General features: G+C 38.1%; 2 protein-coding genes and 1 pseudogene across 8 annotated transcripts in view; 2 read left to right on the top strand and 1 right to left on the bottom strand.

Moving 5' to 3' along the window:
* Positions 1-22,730, top strand: part of ZNF366 (zinc finger protein 366) — a 287,106-nt gene that overhangs the window by 38,406 nt on the left and 225,970 nt on the right. The gene's annotated exons all lie outside the window — the stretch shown is intronic.
* The window catches only part of LOC123611656 (large ribosomal subunit protein eL29 pseudogene), a 110,940-nt pseudogene that overhangs the window by 38,158 nt on the left and 50,052 nt on the right, over positions 1-22,730 (top strand).
* LOC141575515 (histone H2B subacrosomal variant-like) lies at positions 11,720-12,127 on the bottom strand. Its single transcript, XM_074354883.1, has one exon. The coding sequence runs from the start codon at positions 12,125-12,127 to the stop codon at positions 11,720-11,722; it is 408 nt and encodes a 135-aa protein (XP_074210984.1).

Below are 22,730 nucleotides of genomic sequence, written 5' to 3'. Positions count from 1 at the left end.
GAACAATAATAGCTAATGTTTACTGAATGCTTACATTGTGCCAAACAGTGAGCTAAGTGCTTTACATGGCTTATATCATTCAGTACTTTGTTATCCCTGTTTTTCAAATGATGAAACTGAAGCTTGGAGAAGTTATGTGATTTCTCTCACATCCCACAGCTAGGTATTCATGTAGTCAGGTTTTGAACCCCAAATGGTCTGTCCCAGAACTCATACACACAAGAAGTAGAATGTACTCATTTTATTTCTCTATTTGTTCACTTAAAAAAAAACTTGTCAGTTTCCTTAGGATACTATCTTTTTTTTAATCTCTGTATACCTATTTATTAGCATAGAGCTAGGTACATAATAAATGTTTGGCAAATGTTTATGGTAAGGATGAATGAATGACAATGCCTAAGGGGCAAAATATTAGGAAAACACACTGACACTCTTTTTACAGTTTATGAATGAATAAAATAACATGCTCAACACTGCTCTTGACACATAATAATCACTTAATAAATGTTAGCTATTATTGTCATTATTGGAACTAAAAGTACATTTAAAAGAACAGTTGTTTTGCATAGGAATGCATCATATACCTTATTTTTTTCCAAAATTTCCTTTACTTTAATCACATATCTCTACTCAGTTTTAGAAAGAAGTGAACATTTAGTTTCTGTGCAGTATTTTGAATATATAAAAGTTAAATATCATTTATGATAGAGTTTTCCCTTGAAATTTGAGCTGTTTGCTTAAAATATGAATACAGTTAAGTATAAAAGAGAGCTGCTGCAAATTCAGTTTAAGCAATCTGCAGTGTAACAATGTGAGAATATAGATGACATTAAATGTGAAAGAGTTTCTTATCATGTGCTTCCAGCCACCACAGCCTGAGAACAAAAGCCAACTACCAAATTATTGTGATTTTAGTATAATGAAAAATTCAAAATTTCTCATTTTGGCTTCATTGCCAATCCATTCCTGTTATTCTTGCTACAAAAGTATCTAAACTGATTTCACTTTAAAATTTTTGTAAATAGAATATTGTACTATGGTGCCAATTTATTTATGGCATTGGAATATCGTGATGTGGATCTTTGAGGAGGTAGGTAGACTGAATGAATTACTATTATTGTTGTCATTATTGTTATTATTTACCCTTTACTCATCTGTGGCAGAATTTGCTTGTTGCACACCCCAGTATCCATTCTCTCTCCTCCTCAGTAATATAATCCTGCATTTTTTTGCCTGTAAAAGGATTTTATAAAATTTAAAACAATTGATTTGTATTTAGGTATTACTATTGTTTCCCAAGTTTTATCGTATTAAAAATGCCTGCAGAATTACAGTCAGAACTATTGCTCCTTAAGTCTGTCATCATGCTTCCTTGATGGAACATTTTTCTGACAGGAATCTGACAGAAGTCCACGTGTCCTCAGAGTTTTTACTCTTAGAATCCTGCATTTATATGGGGACAATGTTTGCAGTTAAAGGACTTAGGCTCCCTTGCAACTAGGTATGAATGTGATTATGTGATGAAATTGTGTAAATGATATGCAAGTGGAAGTGTTGTGAGTTATTTCTGGAAAATCTCCTTAAAAGGGAAAGAGTAGACCCTTCTTTTCCCCTTCCTTCTTCCTGTTCCCAGAAATGTAAATAAAATGGCTGGTGCTCCAGTAGCTAGCTTGGGCCATAAGGTGACTTTCTAATGACAGCTGTGAATGGCAAAGCAACAACAAAGAATGATCCTGGCTCTCTAACATTGTGGAGACCCCATACTGGCAAGAACTGCCAGTTTCTGGCCACTGTATGAAAGAGATACAAACTTTCTTCTTATTTTTACTGTCAGTTTGGATCTTTCTGTTCTATACAGCCAAACCTAATCCTAAAACATATTCTAAGGAAGTAAAAGAAACTTTTCAAGAGAACTATGTCCATCTTTCTGTCAGCGTATTGAAGAAATTTCATTGTTTGGTGTTTTGTTTCTGCTCATTTCTAGCTTCTCAGTCCTATCTTCCTTCCTTCAGTAATCTTTCAGGCTTCCTATTAAGATGTCAGCTGTTTTGAGGACCCTTACTGCCATACTCTCATTTTCAATATCTCCGTAAGGGTCTTATAATTTCCCCAGTTCCTGTCTCTCTCTCCTCCAAAAATCCTCATGAGTTTCCAGCATAAAATTACAGTAACATCAATGAATGTAGAGGTTTCTCATTAATTCAGAAGGTAGGAACTTGTGGAAATAATTGTCCTAAGTGATATTTTATAGAAATTAATTTTTAGATAGTGTTTCTGTGATGACAGATTAGCAAACACTGAGTTGAAAACAGGCAGTCTTGATTTCAACTAAGCATTTGATAGCCTTCAGTGAGAGGCAGTGAATAGAAAGAATTCCAACCAAGCTTTCACTCCCAGCTCTGGTATTTATTAGCTATAAGGACTTGGAAAAATATCTAAACTTCTTGAGCCTCAATTTCCTTATCTATAAAGTAGATTATAATAAAGAGTAAAAAGAGCTAATGCACATGCAAAAATAAGTACGTTTTTGTTACCTCTACTGTACTTTGCAAATATAAGGCAGTTTGGGTCAGTGGAAAAAAATCTGGGTCGAGAACTCAGTATATGCTTGCTAGCAGGGTAATTTTGGCCAAATTAGTTAATGACTTTGAACCCCAGTTTTCTTATTTATAAAATGAGAAAAATAATTATTATTGCCTTACAGGCCTGTTGTAAGTGTTAAATGGAACAATGTATGTGAAGACTCTAAGACAGTACCAGGTGCCCCACTGCCCCAAATGATAGATGTTAGTATTCTTGTGGTTGTTACTGTCATATTTGTTTTCTTGGAGATAAATGTGAACTATGGCTTATTGACACTTAAAGTAGCTAAGTGGCTGGATGGTTGAACTATAATGTAAAAAGAATATCCATTAATAGCTTTATGTCTACCTAAAGGTACATGTTAGGTAGAACACTGCAGGCTCAGACAATCTTTTTACTGATGCTATGCATGAAGGTAAAGTTTGGTAATAACACAAAGTCAGGAGGGATAGACCCATGAGCGTGATATAATGGAAAGACACTGAAATGATATAAAGACAGACATTGATGACTTAACACTTGGCTTTGAGTCCCACATCACAATCATGTGATGACTCAATTTCCTCATCTGCAAAATGATAACAACACTTGCAAGAATAGGAGGCAGATGCATTTTATGAGTATATATTCTTAAAGATCTCACATAAATCATGACTCATTCTGAAAAATGATAATGGGCTTGTTTGTTACCAACTAAAGTAGTACCCCAAAATAATAGTATAAGCATAGTTCATCAGTTTCAGAATTATGCAGTTATTTACAATTCTTTAAAAAATGGTGGATTTGAACTATTTCAAATTTTATGCACAAAATGTGCCTTTACTCATGTTTCAAATTATGTACTTAAAATTCACAAAAAATGGAAGCAAATTGATTAACCTGGGCTGCTACCGAGGAGAAAGCTGCATTTTAGGAATTCTGAGGCCAGCTTGAATCATTGGGAAGACTTGAGAAGAACAATTTGACCAAAACCTGAAGATTGTTCCTATATAGATCAGCCTTGAAAGAGCACTGACAATAAAAATCTTTCATCACTTAGTCCTGTCTCTGAGACAATGGTGTTTTGCTGGTGTCGGGGAAAAAGGGCTGCAGCTAACTAGGTAAGTTAGATTTATGTATAAAGTTGGATAAAACTGGACTTTGTAGCTATACTGGATACTTGTTATTCTCCTGTTTGTCATTCAGATTGCAAGAAGGTTCTATCCACAAATATCTACCAACACTGGCTGTATTGAATGCATTCTTTCAGCTTCACTTTATCCCTAAAGCCTTGGGGTTTTATGGCTTTGCCACAGCCACTGCAGTAAAATATTATATGGGAGTCATGTATTTCTGCTACTTGAGACTAATGCCCAGACTCTCTGGCCTCTCTTACCAATTTGAGATTTATATAAGGTATGATAAATTTTCCTTAGTGGTTGCTGAAGTGGTCATAGCCTAGGTGTTTAAGGGGATAAAATACTCATAGAACAAACTTTGATCAGTGGGAAATAAAAGTCAGGATGGAGCTAGCAGACAAATTCCCTCTCCATTTTTCCCCTACAATAGACTGTTCTGAGCCATGGTTTTTCCATATTATCTCTCCAGACATGGCCAAGTGGGAACACTAGTCAAGCAATTGCTTGTTATAGAATAGTAGCCAGTGTAGTCAGTTCGTTACCTTGGATTTTCCTTCCATTCTTCTCTGACTCAGTTGTCTTTTCCTTCATTTTTGCTGCCCTGGAATTGCACCTGTCAATAAAATCTTCCTTCAGACTCATTTTTTTTCTAGGGAATTCAGATTAACTCACTATGGGCAGTGAATTGAGGTAGCTACTGAGTCCTATCTTTTGGGAGCTTACAAGTTAGGCCAAGAGACAGATACATAAATCATGAACCACAGTATATAAAATTAAGCATGATAATAACTTACAATCTCACCTTCGAGATCCTCCAAAACAAGGGTAGTTGTCTCTAGTTCTGGTTATTATTTTTTATGTGTGTGATAATTGAAACATCTTGATTTGCTTGTAGCATTGCAGATAGTCCTCTGAGATTTACTCAAGTTCCTCACCTTGTGTAGAAGCCAGCATTTTCCTTGGGGCTTCAGTAACACATTTTGAATGTGTTCATGCTGCTGTAGGTATTTTGCTTTGGAAAATACATCAAGTTTTTCTTTAATAATAACATTTTATTATAGATCTCTTTTCCTAAAATCAAATTACTGTCAGATTTTTTTGCTTTCTCACTCCAGTCAGATCATTGAATGTAATGATGTTGTTTATCCATAAATACAGTCTAGACTAATTTTTTTCCTGCTTTCAAAAATTAATTTAGCAGACTTTACAGCCTTGTTAGCTAGCTACCTATATGATATTATAGGGTATATGGGTGTTTTGGACTTAGATCTTAATATTTCTGAACATTATTGTCTCTAAGGGAAGACAAAAACATGACTGAATTTGGAAAGTACCAGAAATTTGCTTTAGTGCCAGAAATTTGCTTTGACTAAAAGTGGAGGATAAAGCCTGTTGTAGGGGCAGTCTCTTTGTTTTGAGAGGATTACTTTGGTGAGTTGTCTTGTTCACAGGGATGTAAATTAAGTATATAGGTTAAATATTGCTGCTTAACAAATTATTTCCAGACTTACAATGATAATACTAATTTATTGTTTCATGACATTTCTGAGGGTCAGGAATTCAGGAGCAGCTGAGCTGGGTGGGTCTGGCTTGGAGTCTCTCATGAGTTTGCAGTTAAGGTGTTGGTGAAGGCTTCTGTCTTCAGAAGGCTTGACTAGGGCTGGAAAATGCACTTCATATTACTGGCAAGGCCATGTTGGCTGTTGGCAGGGGACCTGAGTTCCTTATCATTTGGATATTTCCATAGGGCCACTTTGATGTCCCCAAGACAGGGTAGCTGGTTTCCCAAAGTGAGTAACCCAAGAGAAAACAAGGAGGAAGTGTACATAGCCCTGAAAATGACACACTGTCACTTGTACTGTATTCTGTTGGTCACACAGACCAATCCTGATATATATATATAATGTGAGCGGGAACCACAGACAGGCATGAATACCAGGACAAGAAAGTTAGGGAGCCATCTTGGAGGCTGACTGCCTCATTAAGTAGCACTGTTTGTTGTTTTTGGAAGCCTTTTTTACTGTGAAGTGACCAAATCCAAATATATCTGATTAAAATGAGGGATAGTTGGTTTAATAATAATAATAATATTCTAAAAGGCTGACCTGATTGGGGATCAGCATGCAACTCTGCAGAGGTTAATTTGATATCAAGTGATTTTTCTGTTTCCTTTGCTGCAGAAACCATAAGAGGAAGTGAGGGCCAAAAAGGGCCCATTGGAAGGACTTAATGCAGGTGGGGTAAAATCTTATGTTCTTTTCAGTTGAAATCTTAGTAACTCAAAGTTCCTGTAACCCTCCTGGCAAATTTCCCCACAGAAATTTCTGTGATTATCCCAAAGGGGTCTGACTTCACATGTGCCCACAAACCAGCCCAGCGAGAACATCACAGGATACTACTTTGTTCTTCCTCTTCCCCTCCAGCTTCCTGGAGTCCCTATCTGCAGCCTCTACTTTGGGATTCTGGTCACAGGGCAGAGGAGGGAAAATGGCCCTTTCCTCAATTTTTGTGTCTTACTTCCTTGCCAGAGCCTTGAATGAAGTTGCGCTATCTGTGCCCAGACCACTGCAGAGTTTTTCATGAAAACAGGTCCTTTTTGTCTCTGAGTAATTCTCTACCAAGAACCCGCAAGGACAGGCAGCAGTTTTATTTTTCAGGACTCTCTTCATCTTGAGTGTAACTGACTAACCTTTCACCTTGACTTATATTTACAGCTGCTACTTTCTTCCCGTATATCTACATAGTCTGCTGGTTTCTCCCCTTACTGCCAAATATCTTCTAAAGAAATCAGCTGTCAAAACTAACAAAATCTGTCAACACATGATGTGTGGCATAGCACGGGGTTGTGATAAAAACTGATCTCAAGTATTAAAAATTCAAGCTGTCCTGTACTGTTTAAGCTTTAAACAAGTGCTAATCATCCACCTCAAGGTTGTCTGACTTTTGCCAGATCCTCTGCACGTTGAGCACTCTTGTGATAACCACACATGGCACCATTTACAGCAGTCTCTTGCATACTGTCTAGATTTTTTATGTGGAAGTGCTAAATAAGCTGAGCCTCGTGGCTTGGCTCTATCTATCAAGTCTTCTGGGCCAGAGCCCTGGGAATCCCTAGTTGGTTATTTTTCTGTTGCTGCATGCATTTCACATATCTCTGGGGGATTCTGCATCCTAAGTGTCTTCCACATCTATCTCTTCCTCCTTTATTTCTGTCGTCACTGACTTGGTTCAGGCCCTCATTAAGTCTTCCTGGATCACTCCAGGAATGTACAAACTGGTCTCTTTCCATTTTAAGTCATTCTCATTTCTGCTCCTGGAATAACCTTTCTGAATATGAATGAAATCACATCCCTCCATGCTTAAAGTTCCTCCATGGATCTCCCCATAGGTACTGGATCAAATTCAAGTTGCAAGTCAGCCCACAGATTTTTGCTTACCTCTCTGACCTTATTTCTACCATTGTTCCTCCTCTGCTTGCAGCTATTCAACTTGCAATTGTCTTAAATTTATACCATTTACTGTCCTAAACATTTGCAAATATATTCCTTGTACTGATGTGCATTTCCTACTCATCTTCAAGACCTAGGTCAGGTATCATCACCTATAAGACACCTTTCTTTTCTGCTTAGATGCCCCTCCCATGTTCCAGAATATCTTCCACATGTCTCTCTCCAGGTGAAATGCAGCATACATTGTGCTTTAAGTGATGGGCTCTCGAGCCAATGAATGAGGGTTTGACCACATTTTTTTTTTTTTTTCATGTGGTCAAACCCTTTCATTTAACTGTCTCAGGTTATAGGGCCCAAGACTGAAAAAAGAGTTGGTAAAATGGCCCTATTGATGTCAAAATGACACATTGAAATAATTTTGACTCTTAATGTGTTAGCAAGTGTGAGTCTATTTTTTAATTTTAGAAGCTAGGTTGACTTTATGAGTTGACTCTAAAAATATGTTATTAATGTTGCAAATAACTTTCTTACAAAGGAGCAATACAAAATATAAAGTGGCATATGACACCAAAGACACGAACAACAAAAGAAAAAATAGGCAAATTGAATGTCATCAAAATGAGTAACTTTTGTGTATCAGAGGACACTATCAACAAAGTGAAGAGGCAGCTCATGGAATGAGAGAAAATATTTGTAAATCACATTTCTGAGATGGGATTAATATTCAAAATATATAAAGAATTCCTACAACTGAACAACAAAAAACCAAACTGATTTAAAAAATGGCCAAAGGACCTGAGTAGATATTTCTCTAAAGAAAATGGCTAATAAGCACATGAAAAGATGCTCAACATCAGGAATCATTAGGGAAATGGAAGTAAAACCACTTTGTATCCATTACAATGGCTCTTATATATAAAAATCAAAATAAAATAACAAGGATTGGTGAGGATATGGAGAAATTGGAGCCCTTATGCACTGCTGGTGGGAATGTAAAATGGAACAGCTGTGTGGAAAATGGTATGGTAGTTCCTCTAAAAATTAAAAACAGAATTACCATGTGACCTAGCATTTCCACTTCTGGGTATATACCTAATGAACTGAAAACATGGACTCAAAGAGATGTTTGTATAACCATGTTAATAGTGGCATTATTTTCAATAGCCAAAATGTGGAAACAACACAAGTGACCATTAGTGGATGAATGAATAAATAAAATGTGTTATACACGTACAGTAGAATATTATTCAGCCTTCAAAAGAATGGAAATTCTGACATATGTTACAACATGGATGAATCTTGAAGACGTTATACTATGTGAAATACACCAGTCACAAAAAGACAAGTGCTGTTTGAGTCCACTTCTATGAAGTATCTAGATTCTAATTCATGGAGACAGAAAGCAGAGTGATGGTTGCCAGGGGCTGAAGGAGGGGAGAAACGTGGAGTTATTGTTTAATGTTTATGGAGTTTTAGTTTGGGAAGATGAGAAAGTTCTAGAGATGGATGGTGGTGATGGTTACATAACAATGTAAACGTACTTAATGTGACTGAATTGTACATTTAAAAATGATTAAAATGGTAAGTTTTATGTTATATATATTTTACCACACTAAAAATTATTAAAATTTTAATGTGTATTTTTGTATACACATGCATTTATATAATCCGACTTGAAATTAGTTCCATTTTTTGCCAAGAATCTTGATCTTATTTTGAAATTCTATGAAAATATTTCAAAACATACACAAAAATAGAGAGAATAACATATGGTGAACCCCCTAGTTCCTTAAAGTAACACCAACTTTAACACCTCGATTTATAATAAAACAATTTTGTGGATAATTAGTCCATTGCCCCAATTGTTGAGTACCATTTGCATGTATTGTCCTTACTCCAGTGATTTCAAAAGCTGACTATACATTTTTCATACTTCTGAACTATTTATAGAGATATGGGTATCCCAAGCAAAGCCTTAGAAAACCTGCTGCATCACAGGCTCTGCAAAAAGGAGCAGCATTGCGTAGACCAGAAGTTGGAAACTGTTTCTGTAAAGAGCCAGATAGTAAATATTTTAGGCTTTGTGGGTCACATTGTACTTGTTGAATATTCCTTTTTTCTTCTTAAATATCCCTATGTACGAAGATTTCTTAGCATGTTGAGTCAAACAAAAAAGTGCTATTTTCAGATTTGCCCAATGGCTGTAATTTGCTGACCCCCAATTGAACTTTGAGTCCCTACTGATGACAAACTCCAGCAGAGTGGCAGATGTGGGCATCCAGTCATGATCAGCCTATCTTTAGGGTGGCTGGCAACCTCTGTCTGGGCCTAACGCAAACTGATAGATTTCAAGTCTGATTATATAAATGGGTGCATACAAAAATACCCACTTAATGAAAAAATAATTCCTTACTGTGGTAAAATTTTATTGTAGTACTTCATGTAAGTGGAATCCAATAGGCCTGTCGGGTCTATTTCCTGGAACTCTGAGAAGGAAGCACTTAGAAGTGAGCAACCCCAGGAGAAACAGAGAATAGGTCCTAAATGAGAGACACCTCGCACAGTCTCAGTTCCAATGCCAGTATATACATACGAGGAACCCCTCTTTTCTTGAGGAAACTTAAGTGATATGTTTCTTGTAACCAGAAGAGTCTAAATTACTTTCATCTCCCGCAAATGTAAATTGGTGCAAACACTTTGGTAGAGTGTCTGGTAATATACAGTGAAGTTGAATATGGGCATATCAATGACCCAGCAAGTCTATTTTACCTAGAAAAATCTTTGTGCATTTGTACCAGAAGATATATGTACAAGAATGTTCACAGTGTGTAGCATGTGTTTGTAGTGCACTGTATTAACCTGGTCAAATCCTAGCTGTGCCACTTACATAGCTGTGTGACCTCAGACAAGTTATTTATTTCTCTGTGCCCCCTTTTCATCATCAGTAGGAGGGAAAAATTATTTAATCCGCACAAGGTTGTCATCCCTATTAAATAATTTATGTAAAATGCAGGGCACATAGAAAATGTAAGTCTTAGCTGTTGTTACAACTCATTGTAGCAGCACTGGTCATAATAGCAAAAAAGTGAAAACAACCCAAATCTCCATCAACAGAGGATAGGTAAATAAACTGGTGTATTCATATTATGGAATACTATATAGCACAGGAGTGAAAAGAATGAACTAGAGGTATATATATCAATAGATATAAAACTTAGAAACAATGTTAACAGAAAAAGGCAGACACAGAAGGACACAGGTAGCATGGCCTCCATGTTATGAAATAAAGAAGATTAAACCTATTATGTAGAGACATATACATACATAGGTAGCAAACATAAAAAGAAAAGCAAGATAATGGAAAACAAAACTCAGGATAGTGGACAGGGAGGTGGGATTGGGAAGTATCTCTAGTAACATTTGTAAAGTTTTTAAAGTTTATAAATTGAGTGGTAGGTTCCTGGGTAGTCTTCTTATATACATAAGTGTAGAACAATACATTCCAATGAACCAAATTTGAAGATAGATTAAAAATTGATGCAGTTGCTATGGAAAACAGTATGGAGATTTTTTTAAAAACTAAAAATAGAGTTACTATATGATCCGGCAATCCCAAGCCTGGGCATGTATCTGGAGAAAACTCTAATTTGAAAAGATACATGCACCCAATATTCATAGTGGCACTATTTACAATAAATAGCCAAGACATGGAAGTAACTGAAGTGTCCATTCACAGATGAGTGGATAAAGAAGATTACTTAGCCATAAAAAAGAATAAAATAATGCCATTTGCAGCAACATGGGAGGACCTAGAGATTATTATACTAAGCAAACTCAGACAGAGACAAATATTATATGTTATCACTTATATGTGGAATCTTAAAAAAAACAGTATAAATGAACTTATTTACAAAACAGAAACAGACTCACAGACAACAAACATGGTTACCAAAGAGGAAGGGTGGGGTAGGGATAACTTGAGAGTAGGGGATTAACCGATGCACACAATTATACATATTAAAATTAAAAGGAAATGTAAAGATAAAAATTACATGGATATGAACTGAGCTTATTGAAATTCAGGAAATAAGAATTAAAATAAAAAGGAAATAGTTAACATGTTCTAAAGGGACTTCATTAAGGAACCAAGTGGTTGAATATAGTTTACTCTAGAAAATACTTTTTTGATGAAAATTTAATCAGTGCGGGTATACGTTTGATTAAAATGTTTGTCTTCATAAATTCAAAGTCACTGTGACCTGGGGGTGAAAATAGCTGGATTAAATCATCTTGTACATAGTTAACAAAACCTTAACACTACAATAAGTACTGAATTTATATAATGAGATTTATACATTCATAGGAGTAATAAAGAGGTCTGGGTTGAGAGTTGGGAGGGAAGCAGGTGTCAGGAAAACCCAAGTAGTAGTCAAATTGTTAGAAGGTGAAACAACAAGAGTAATTCTTCTCTAGAGATAAGAGAAATAGGGAAAATACCAGAAAATATTAAGTTACAGAAAAGAAGAATGAACTCAATATTGAAGTGATCATTTGGGTAGTAAGTTTGATTTACTTCCCCCGAGATTTAATTAAGCTGGTACATGGAGCGTAGGAGTTGACATATCTGTGGACAGCCTCACTTCCAAAAGCCACTGCGTACTTGGCTAGTTTCCCGGGCAGCAGAAGATACACTGCCTTCTGGATGTCTTCAGGGGTGAGGGTACGACGATTCCTTAAATACATTATGTTGTAGGCTTCTGTGGAAATGCGCTCAAAGATGTTGTTGATCATGTTGTTTATGACGTCCAAGGTGCGGGATGATATGCTCCTGTGGGGAACCACTTCCTTTAGGACCCTGTTTATGTAGAGTGAATAATTCCTAAGGCCAGATTCAGTGATGGACTGCGATTTCTTTCTGGAGATTGGGTTTTGATATCCTCTGGAGCACTTGTTCTTTTTGGCGACAGGTCTGGCCATTGTAGATGTTGTTCTCCTTGTCAGTTACAAGTAGAGGGGAGAAGGGCCTAAGAGTAGGGGGAGCTCTCATACTTATACTGGTATGTCACAATCAGACTTCTGGGTCTTCTCTCTGATTGGAGGTTACTCTTCCTATGTCATAATCACCTAGTAATAGCACTGATTTGTTGTTAAGAGAAAATCTTGTCCTTGGCCAACCTAAAACTCTCTTAAAAAGATAGTGTTGCAGGATTGAGGTAGACTTCATGGCAGAAGAGTACTCATTTTTTTGTCCTTTATTTTTTAGCAATTTGTGGGCATAATATACAATATTTTCAGAATTGGCAAACCTCATCAACTTGGGAGGTTGGCTGCAGGAAAGTAGAGGGAAAAAATGCCATAAACCTTTATGGGGGGAAATCTCTATTCATAAAAGTATTTATAAATTCATTTTATAAGCAAATGAACAATTAAATAAACCATTAAAAATCTCAAAATGATTTTATATTAAAAATAACTATGTATAGCTAATCTGCTTTTAAAAATTGTGACTGTTATTTAAAAAATGAATTCTTACTATTTTGGACCCCAGCTCCTTAGGAGCAACTGTATACAATTGGAGAGTTTTTGTTTAATTAACCCAAAGTGTTTGTAGGGTCATTCTTGATTATGTGTCATGTTTATAGTCATGCTTTAAAAAAAAAAAAAACTCCATTCGCCTTCTTAATCAAATTCATTCCTAGGTAAAATAAAAAAGAAATAAAATAGCTATAAAAATTGCAACTCACAAGCATTTCCATAATTCACAGTTGCTGTAACTATTAAGGCTACCACGAAAGGTCCTTCACTATGAACTACTTCACAGATACGGTAGACTGGATTATGTGTAATTTCTGGAATACTGTCTATAAGCCCTTTCCTTTTTCTCCCAATTAGCCCAGTAAATTTGAAATAAGGCAAGAAGAGTAATGTTATTACAGGGACAACTTTGAACAAGCTCTAATTTCTGAAGACAATAGGCATCATAAATGTCTGTGCTTTGTTGCTGATAACACACAGATCCTTTCTCATCACACTGAGAGTGGAGGCTGCTGCTTCCACGTATGCTCTGGGGTGATGGGTCTTTAGTCAGCTCTTGCTATATCACTTTCAGATTTCTCTACATATAATTACTTAGCTTAATTATAGCATTGCTCTATTTGCTATCATTTAGAAGCAGCTATCAGGTGGAGAATGTTCATTCCCTAGTCCTCATGTACCTGTTAAGTAACTTTCACTAACGTAACTTTCCTGGCCTCTCTCTTCTCACTTACCCCTCTCTGGGATAGTCCTCCCTGGGATCGAAGGTAGGGAGACAATGGGCACGCCTGTTTTAGCCTCTTCTGGACTCTTGTTGGGATTTTACTCTGGGCAGCTCTTCTGCTGGGGCTGGGTCACTTTTGCCAGCTGCCAGAAATTGAGTAGGTCTTTCTGCTTAATTTGGAGGTACTGTACATTAGGAAGCCTGTTTTTGCCCCACACCTAACAGCTGTTCTCCAAACAGTTTGTCAGTAATGAAGCTGACATTTTGATTCCCATATTTCTGATCCCTATGACTCTCTCAATTGGTTCTGTGCTTGGGTGGGGAGAAGGAAGGGTGCAATATATTATAGTAGTAAAAGAAAAAGACTTTAAAGCCAAAAGAGTCTACTATATGCTAAAATACTGATTGATCAAAAAGTTCAGAAAATGAGGAATACTGATTCTGTAAAATTTCTAGCTACTTTAGAGTTAACCTGAATTCCTTTTTAAAATTTAATGAATCATTCTAAAATATGTATGAGTTTACCACTGATATGCTGGTTTTTCTTTTCCTTCTCCCTTCCTCCTACTCCGGGCAGTCTGGAACAAGGGACAGACATTTTTTTAGCATAATGACCTTTAGGAAATGCCTGTTGGATTGTAAATCTGGGCAATGCAGCGAGTCTGATTATTTTGTATCTACCATACTTTGAGAATGGATACCATGGAGGCCTCTATCCTCGTTCCCCTTCTCCTCTGCCCTCACCCTCAAGGTCCTAGCCTTAGAATGATGCCTGATATCCTTGAGCAGGAGACGCAACAGAGTGAAAGAACTGATGCCCAGTGTACCAGAGTTTCAGGGTCTCCAAGCCGTCCAAGTGTAGCTGGAGCTGAAGTTAAGAACAGTTTCATGAATTTTTTTCCAGGCTCCTTTTCTGTGTATGCTTGATCACACTATATCTATTTGGGTTGTGGGTTGTCTGGTATCCTTTCTTCCATGATTGAGTATGTATAGTACAGGGGTTACAACTGTTTATTCTTTCAATTATGATTGAGGGTCTTGTCATGACTAAATGTCATCATCAATACTCTGAGTGATGATTCCACAATAACTGTGGCAGAAGTGACATCAGTTCAAAGCAGAAAACATGCTCTGACAAGTGTGTGTACCCAGGGAACATTTTTACAGCCACTGTTTTAGTTTCCTATTGCTGCTGTAAAAAGCCACCACAAATTTATTGACTTAAAACAACATAGATTTATTATCTTACAATTCTAGTAGTCAGAAGTCCAAATGGGTTTCACTGGGTTAAATTCAATGTGTCCACAGGGCTGTATTCCTTCTGGAGGCTCTAGAGGAGAACCTGTTTTCTTGCCTTTTCTAGCTTCTAGAGAGTGCCTGCATTCCTTGGCTTTTCCTCCATCTTTAAAGCAAGTAGTGGATAGTCAAGTCTCTCTCACACTGCATTGCTCAGACACTGAGCCTCCTGCCTCCCTCTTTCACTTATGAGTACCCTTATGATTACATTGGGCCCACCTGGATAATCTCCACATATCAAAATAATTAATCACATCTGCAGGTTCCATTTTTGCCATGTAAGGTAACATTCACACCTTTGGGGGTTTGGGATATGGACATCTTTGAGGGACATTATTCTTCCCACCACAGCCACTATGAATGGAATGAGATTGTCAGGGAAGATCTGGGTCACCAATGGTATAGAAGTTGGAGATGAACAATACTGTCCCTAGTAGATGACTAGAAATATATTCTAAAAATACTTTCTATATATGGACTAACTTTCTTATAATTTGCTTATTTCTAAAAATGAAGACTTGCTTGGATTTTTACTTTCTATGTTATGTCTCTACATTATGGTTCCAAAAATATGCTAAATAAAATCAATTTTATTATTGGAAGGCCAGAGGATGATAGTAGAGGAGAGAGATCTTTCTTTACTCCTCCTCATTCTCAAATTCCCTTCTCTCTCTCTCTTCTCTCCTGCCTGCTCTCTCACAGGTATTTACCGAATGCCACCCATGTGCCAGGCACTGCATAGATTACATTGTGGGACACAGAGATGAAGAAGATACAATTCCAACTCTCAGGGAACTCAGTTTATTGAGGTAGGCAGGCAGGGAAGTAATGGATCACTGTGAACAGGGACCTAAAGGCTATGACAGGGCATCCACTGGGCATAGCAAGAAGACAAGGTGGTTCCTAGATCACTCAGCCTGCCAGAGCAGGCTTCTAGGAGGAAGTGATGTCTTAGTGGATATAGAAGTTATTCAGGGTGGTGGTAGGAGTAGAGGAGACATGGGTGTGTAAATAAAATACCTCCAGGAAAGATGTGTGTTTTTTGTTTTTGCTAAGAATGAAAGACCTATGGTCTGCAAGAGCCTGAGCTTGATTGCCCTTTCTTGTCTGGTGGTATTCAGTTGTGGGAGAATGTGTAGTCTCCAGAAAGAGGCAAAGGAAGCCTGTTTGCCTGGGGACAATTCAGGTCTGGTTAAGGCTGTGGTTCTCAAACTTGGATGTACATTGAAATCACCTAGGGGGGATTAAATAAACAAACAAGCCAACAGCACCAGGGCGACATCCCAGACTAACAATCAGGTTCTGCAGGGGAAAGGCTCAGGCATTTTTCTTTTAACTTCTTTTAATGTGCAGCTACGTTGAGAGTCACTGATTGAGCTAAGACAGAGCAAAGTATTTGAAGGTGTTGGAGAGTTCTTTGTAGACACTGGAATGGGAGTTGTAAGGGAAAGAGTTAAGAGGCAGGGTGAAGTAAGAAGAAGAGTTAGGAGGAGGAGGGAGGAGTGATAAGGTGAATAGATGAGAGGACCAGTGATGGGAAAAGTGGCTCCTGAGGGTGACACATGTTCTCTGGCCATGGGATCCCAGGTTCAGAGACATGAATAGATGCAGACTTTGATGTAAACTTATTTTTGTGCATTTAAATGAGGCTAAATTTGCCAAAAAGCTCTTTCAGTGCTCAGCGAGGAACAGATCAGGGAGAACTGAGGAGGGTGGAACCAGGCTGTGGCCCACTTTACTGTGGACTCTTACCTGTTTCATATTTTATGTTTGAGGGAGGAGTAAAACAAACAAAAAATCTAACTTTCCATGTCCCCTTTTCCTGATTTGTTGACAATTCTCTGGCCTAGGCCATTTCTTTTGACTTTACTCCACCTTCTTTTGCTGGATTTCTGAGGCTGACACTCCCAACCTCACCAGTACAAAGCTCTCTCCCTGCCATTGCAGATTCACCTGTGTCCTGCTTTGGCTAATCTGAAAGCTGGGTCATAATTCTTAGGTGACCTGAGAGAGGATAATTAGATTAGCTTTGTGCAGATTAAGAACGTAATAAAGGAATTAGCCTTGAAAGTAAGTAGAAGGTTGTCAATTCCTGATGAAGTTCCTGATAAGTATGATGTTCTTTAGCAGAAAGCAGAAAAATGTACTAGGATAACAGAGAGAAGAAAAATTTTAATTTTGTTTTCAATTTTGGTTTATACATCATAATAAAACATCAAGTAACTAAAAAGTAACTAAATCCCTCCTGAATCAATAGATTATCATTGTAAAATGGATTTTCCTCTAACTGTAAAAAGAGTCTCTTGCTAAGCACATAGAATAGGAATAAAAGCTGCCGAAGGTCACCTGGCTGGGAAGTTGTGGAGGCAGGAGAAAAATGGAGGCCATTTAGATACCAAACTGGAACTCTTAATCATTAGACATACTGCCTCATTAACTGGTCAAGATGTGAGGACATTCCAAGCAGGAAGAAAGGAATGACTAACAACATGGAGGCACAGAATCACAAGATATGTTCAAGAACAAGAGAAAGCCATTTTGCTTGAGTAGAGAGATTATGTTTGAGAGATGGAAAGTTATGGTGGTTTTAGTTTATGAAATGTTTAAAATAGTAATCTAAGGGTTAAAATTGTTCTATTAGTATTTGTGAGTCACTGAGAATTTGAAGCATGTGACTGGCTCAAAGTGATATTTTGAGAAAAATGATTTGGTGCCAGGAACAGGAACTAACAAAAGAAGAAATAAGATTACAGAGTCCAGCAATGTTATTGGTGGCCCAAGAGTGGGACCATGGAGGTCTAAACTGGATATAGTGAGAATGGGAACAATGAACTGTCTTTGAAAGAATTGGTAAGATTTGATGATTAATTTACTGTTTGGGGCAAAGGAGAAGGAAGAGTCTAATATGATGCTAACCTTTACTGAGCACTATGTGTCTAGACACTACTCTAAGTACTTCCCAGGTATTAACTCAATTAATGTTCACAACAATCCTGCGGTATAGGTACTACCATTATCAGCATCTTCTTTACACAGGTGAGGGAACTAAGACACAGAACAGTTATATAACTTGCTTTAGTTCACAGAGCTGGTTAGTAGCAGAGCTGGGATTCAAACTCAAGCACCTGGCTGCAGGCACCATGCTCTTTACCCTCAGACTTCCTGCTTTTCATGTAGCCCCTTGTGTGTATGGCGCTCTGCATGCTGCAAGTGTTTGACCATTGCATCTTATTTCATTTTCACAAGAGTCCAGGGAAGTAAGTGGGAACGTAGTGCTTTCCATCTCAGCTATAAATTTGGCTGTTGCCAGTAAGTAAGTGGAAGAACCAAGACTTAAACCCTTATCTTCCAACTCTGTCTCCAGTGTTCTGGCCAAAGCCTCATGCTCTAGAGATTACTGGGGTTGGGGGAGGGAAATTCATTAACCAAGATAGCACAGGTGGAGCAATGGAAAGGATGTGATTTTAGAATTTAGAGTGAAAAATCTTATTTTAAGCACCTTCAGGAAGTTGCTTTTCTTACTTTCCATTCAATTGAGTCCCTAAGGCTATGATATATATAAAGGAGGAATCATTCCTTTCTTCGACAAGGAAGAAAATTCTGACAACCATCATATAGCTTTACATTCTAGGCAGGTCAGAGAGGGGGGAAAAACACCTTTACCTAGAGGGAAAGGATGATTGATTCTAAATTGGGAAAAAGGATTTAAGGAAGGGAGCCTATACTCAGAGAATCCTAATAAGGTTTAAATCCACATCTCTCCTTTAATTGTCCTGTGGTGCCCTTTTAAGCTTGTTAACGCTTAAACAAACAAGAAAGACAGATATTTTAACATCACAAAATTAGAAGCTGATAACCATAATAAGAAAATTATGTTCATTTCAAAACAGCTAAACTAAAAATCAGGAGCTATCTTGCTTTAAGTACATAAATTTTTTTCTCATTCTAAAAGATACATAAAGTCTTGCTCTGGTTACACTCAAACAAAAAAATACTCAGTGTTTTTAAATTTAACAAAATCCAAATACCTAAATCTAGTGTCTCTCCAGGGCCCAATAAAAGGAGACAAGTCTTTCAGTAACTCAGACCAAAGACATTCATACTAAAGGCCAATTTCCAATGTTCTTGTTGCTGAGTTTTATTTTAGGACCAGCCTCCAATGTAGTGCAGTCCTTCTCTAATCTCTTTGAGCAAGGTTATGTCACTGCAGATCTCTTAAAGGAATGATTGAATTAGTGAAGCTAGCTTGCTCTGGAGTATGCTAGAAGCTGCTATCTGAGGATATGATCTCTCCATTCTAGTGTTTCCTGAAATTATAATACATGATTAACACCTGCAGAAGACTTCCTACTTTCCAAAGTATTAGGAGTTTATTAAAGAATACTACTGTAGGAAGGTAGTAGAACTCACCTCCTCACCAGCACATCAAAATTACAACTACTTACAGAGTAACTATTGGTGAGAATGACCAGAACCTACAAGAAAAGACCTCCTACAATTAAAGAAATAAAGAAGGAACTGCAAGATGGGTAGAGGAATGGAGTCATAGTAAAGTCAAGACCCATGCCTCATGGTAGGTGACCCACAAATGAGAGAATAATTACATTTTCAGAGGTTCCCCCCAGGGAGCAAGTAGTCTGAGCCCCACTTGGGCTCCCCAGTCCTGTGACAGGAAGATGAGTCCCTAGAACATTTGGCTTGGAAGGCCAGCAGGGCTTACTTTCAGGAGAGCCAGAGGGCTGTGGGAAATAGAGACTCCCTTTTAAGGGCTAGAGTCCCACCCACCAGTAGGCCACCACCAGCTCTGAGACACCTTGGATGAGACACAGCAGTCCTAGGATCCGGCCCCACTCACCAGTGGGCTGACACAAACTTCCGAACACCCCAGACCTGTAGCCAGCTGTGTCAGGAACCAGCCCCACCCACCATCAGTCTGACACCAACTCTGGGAATCCTCAGCCCTGTGGCTAGGGACCCCAGGACTGGTTCTGACTGCCAGTGGGCTGGTATTTGCCTGAGAACCTGGCTTTATCCAATAGTGGGTGGGTACCGGCCCTAGGATTTCCAGGACACCAGCCTCTTCCACCAGTGGGCAGACACCAGCCTCATATCATTGAAGCCCCATAGCCTGCCTTGCCAGGACCTAGCCAACACACAAGCAAGCTAGCACCAGCCCTGGGACTCCTCCTGGGCTCTGGCCTTGCCCTCCAGCAGGCCAACTCCAGCTCTAGATCACCTTGGGCTCCTCTGCCAGTGGCCCCAGGATCCAGCCCCACCTACCAGCAGGCTGACACCAGCTTCAGGAGCCCCAGGGCCCTTCAGCCAGAGTCCCTAGGACCCAGCTTTGCCTACCAGTGAGCTAAATACTATTCTAAGTACTTCCCAGGTATTAACTCAATTAGTGTTCACATTAGCTCTGGAGGCCCCTGGGCCTTGGCCCCATCCTCTAGTAGGCCACTACCAGCTCTGAGATACCTTGGACTCCCTAGTCAGCCTCCCTGGGACCTAGCTCCACTCACCAGTAGGCCAGCACCAGCTTTGGTACATCCTGGAAACTGCAACCAGGTGTGTCAGGAACTGGCCTCACTCACCAGCAGGTCAATACTAGATCTGGGAACTCTGTCCCACCCCTACCCCCCAACACACACACACCCCAGAACTACCTCTGCCCACCAGTCAGCCAGAACTAGCCCTGGTACCTGCTGAGTTTCCACAGCCAGCTGTGTCATGACCCAGCCAGCTGTGTCATGATATAAGCAGTGGCTGGCAGCCTCTGCACAAGGCATGGCCTGGTAACCAGCCAGACCAGGGGCCAGCCACACCTACTAGACCACCCACAGTGGTCAATCTGTCACAACCTGTCACAACAGAAGGATCCACGCAGCCCATATAGGGAGCACCCCTGGAGCATATAGTTCTAGTGACCAGAGGAAAGTGCACTGCTGGGATGCATAGGATATCTCTTATGAAAGGTCACTTCTCCAAAGTTGGGAAATGTAACCAACCTATCAGATACACAGAAATAAAAACAGCAAATTAGGCAAAGTGAGGTGACAGAGGAACATGATCCAAATGAAAGAACAAGATAAATCCCCAGAAGAAGAACTAAGTGAAGTGGTGATAGGCAATCTATCTAAGAAAGAGTTCAAGGTAATGATTATAAAGATGGTCAAAAAACTTGGGAAAAGAATGGATGAACAGGGTGAGAAGTTGGAAGTTTTAACAAAAATTTAGAAAATATAGGGGAACAATAGGTATAGCTCAGTGGTAGAGTACATGCTTAGCATGCAAGAAGTCCTGGGTTCAATCCTCAGTACCTCCATTTAAAAATAAATTAATGAAATAAAATAGAAATCTTAAAAAAAAAAGACCATATGAAAAATTTAGAAAATATAAAGACAAACCAAGCAGAGATTTAAAAAGACAATAAATGAAATGAAAAATACATTAAAAGGAATCAATTGTAGATTAAATGATACAGAGGAATGGATCAGCAAGTTTGAAAACAGGGCAGTGGAAAACACTGAAGCTGAACAGAAAAGAGTTCAGCACCACCAAACCAGCTTTACAAAAAATGTTAAAGGGAACTATCTTAGTGAAAAAGAGAACACCACAACCAGAAACATAAAAATTATGAAAGGAAAAAGCTCATTGGTAAAGGCAAATGTACAGTAAAAGTAATAAGTCAACCACATACCAAGCTAGTAGGAAGGTAAAGACAAAAGAAGTAAATTCATCTATATCCACAATAAGCAGTTAAGAGATATACAAAACAAACAGCTAAAATATGATATCAAAAACAGTAATCATGAGGGAAGGGGTGAAAAAAGGAAGGATATTAAAAAGTGTGTTTGATATTAAAAGATAAGCAACTTGAAATAATTATTTATAATTATTATATATATGGCTATATATAAACTCATGGTAGCCAAACCCCAAAAATCTGTAATAGATCTACACACAAAAATGAGAAAGGAATCCAAACATAATACTGAAGATAGTCATCAAATCACAAGGGAACAAACGAGGAAGAAAGGAATGAAAAACTACAAGAACAACCCAAAAAGCAATTAACAAAATGTCAATACGTACATATCAATAATTAAATGTAAATGGACTAAATGCTTCAATCAAAAGACATAGAGTGGCTGAATGGATATAAAAACAAGACTCATTTATGTGCTTCCTACAAGAGAATCACTTCAGATCTAAATACTCATACAGACTGAAAGTGAGGAGATGAGAAAAGGTACACCATGTAAATGGAAATAAAAAGAAAGCTGGGGTAACAATATTTATATCAGATAAAATAGGCTTTAAAACAAAGACTGTAGAAAGAGACAAAGACATTACATAATGATGAAGCGATCAATCCAAGAAGAAGATATAACACTTATAAATATATATACACCAACACAGGAAGAACCTAAGTACATAAAGCAAATATTAATAGATATAAAGGGAGAAATTGACAGTAACCATAAAACTGTAGTAGGGGACTTCAACACCCTACTCACATAATGGACAGATCATCCAGACAGAAAATCAATAAGGAAACACTGGCCTTAAGTGACACATTAGACCAGATGAACTTAATGGATATAGGTATATGTAACATTCCATCCCAAAGCAGCAGAATACACATTCTTTTCAAGGGTACATGGGACATCCTCCAGGATGATCACATGCTAAGCCACAAAAGAAGCCTTGGTGAATTTTAAAAAATTGAAATCATATCAAGCACCTTTTCTGACCACCATGCTTTGATACTAGATATTAGTTATAATAAGAAATCTGCAAAAACCACAAACACATATAGGCTAAATAATATGCTACTAAACAGCCAATGGATCACTAAAGAAATCAAAGAAGAAATGAAAAAAAAAAGTCTGGAGACAAATGAAAACAATAACACAACAATCCAAAATCTATGGGACACAGCAAAAGCAGTTCTAAGAGGTAAGTTTATAACAATACTGGTCTACCTCAAAAAGCGGGAAAAATCTCAAATACACAACCTAACAA

The sequence above is a fragment of the Camelus bactrianus genome, chromosome 3 (genome assembly GCF_048773025.1).
Source record: "Camelus bactrianus isolate YW-2024 breed Bactrian camel chromosome 3, ASM4877302v1, whole genome shotgun sequence".
NCBI lineage: Eukaryota > Metazoa > Chordata > Mammalia > Artiodactyla > Camelidae > Camelus > Camelus bactrianus.
Note: the sequence above shows the minus strand (reverse complement) of the source record. Positions and strands in the feature narration are given on the sequence as shown.

Bases quoted from the DNA above. Each gene is read 5' to 3' on its own strand.
- LOC141575515 (XM_074354883.1), bottom strand. From the start codon at position 12,127: ATGGCCAGACCTGTCGCCAAAAAGAACAAGTGCTCCAGAGGATATCAA.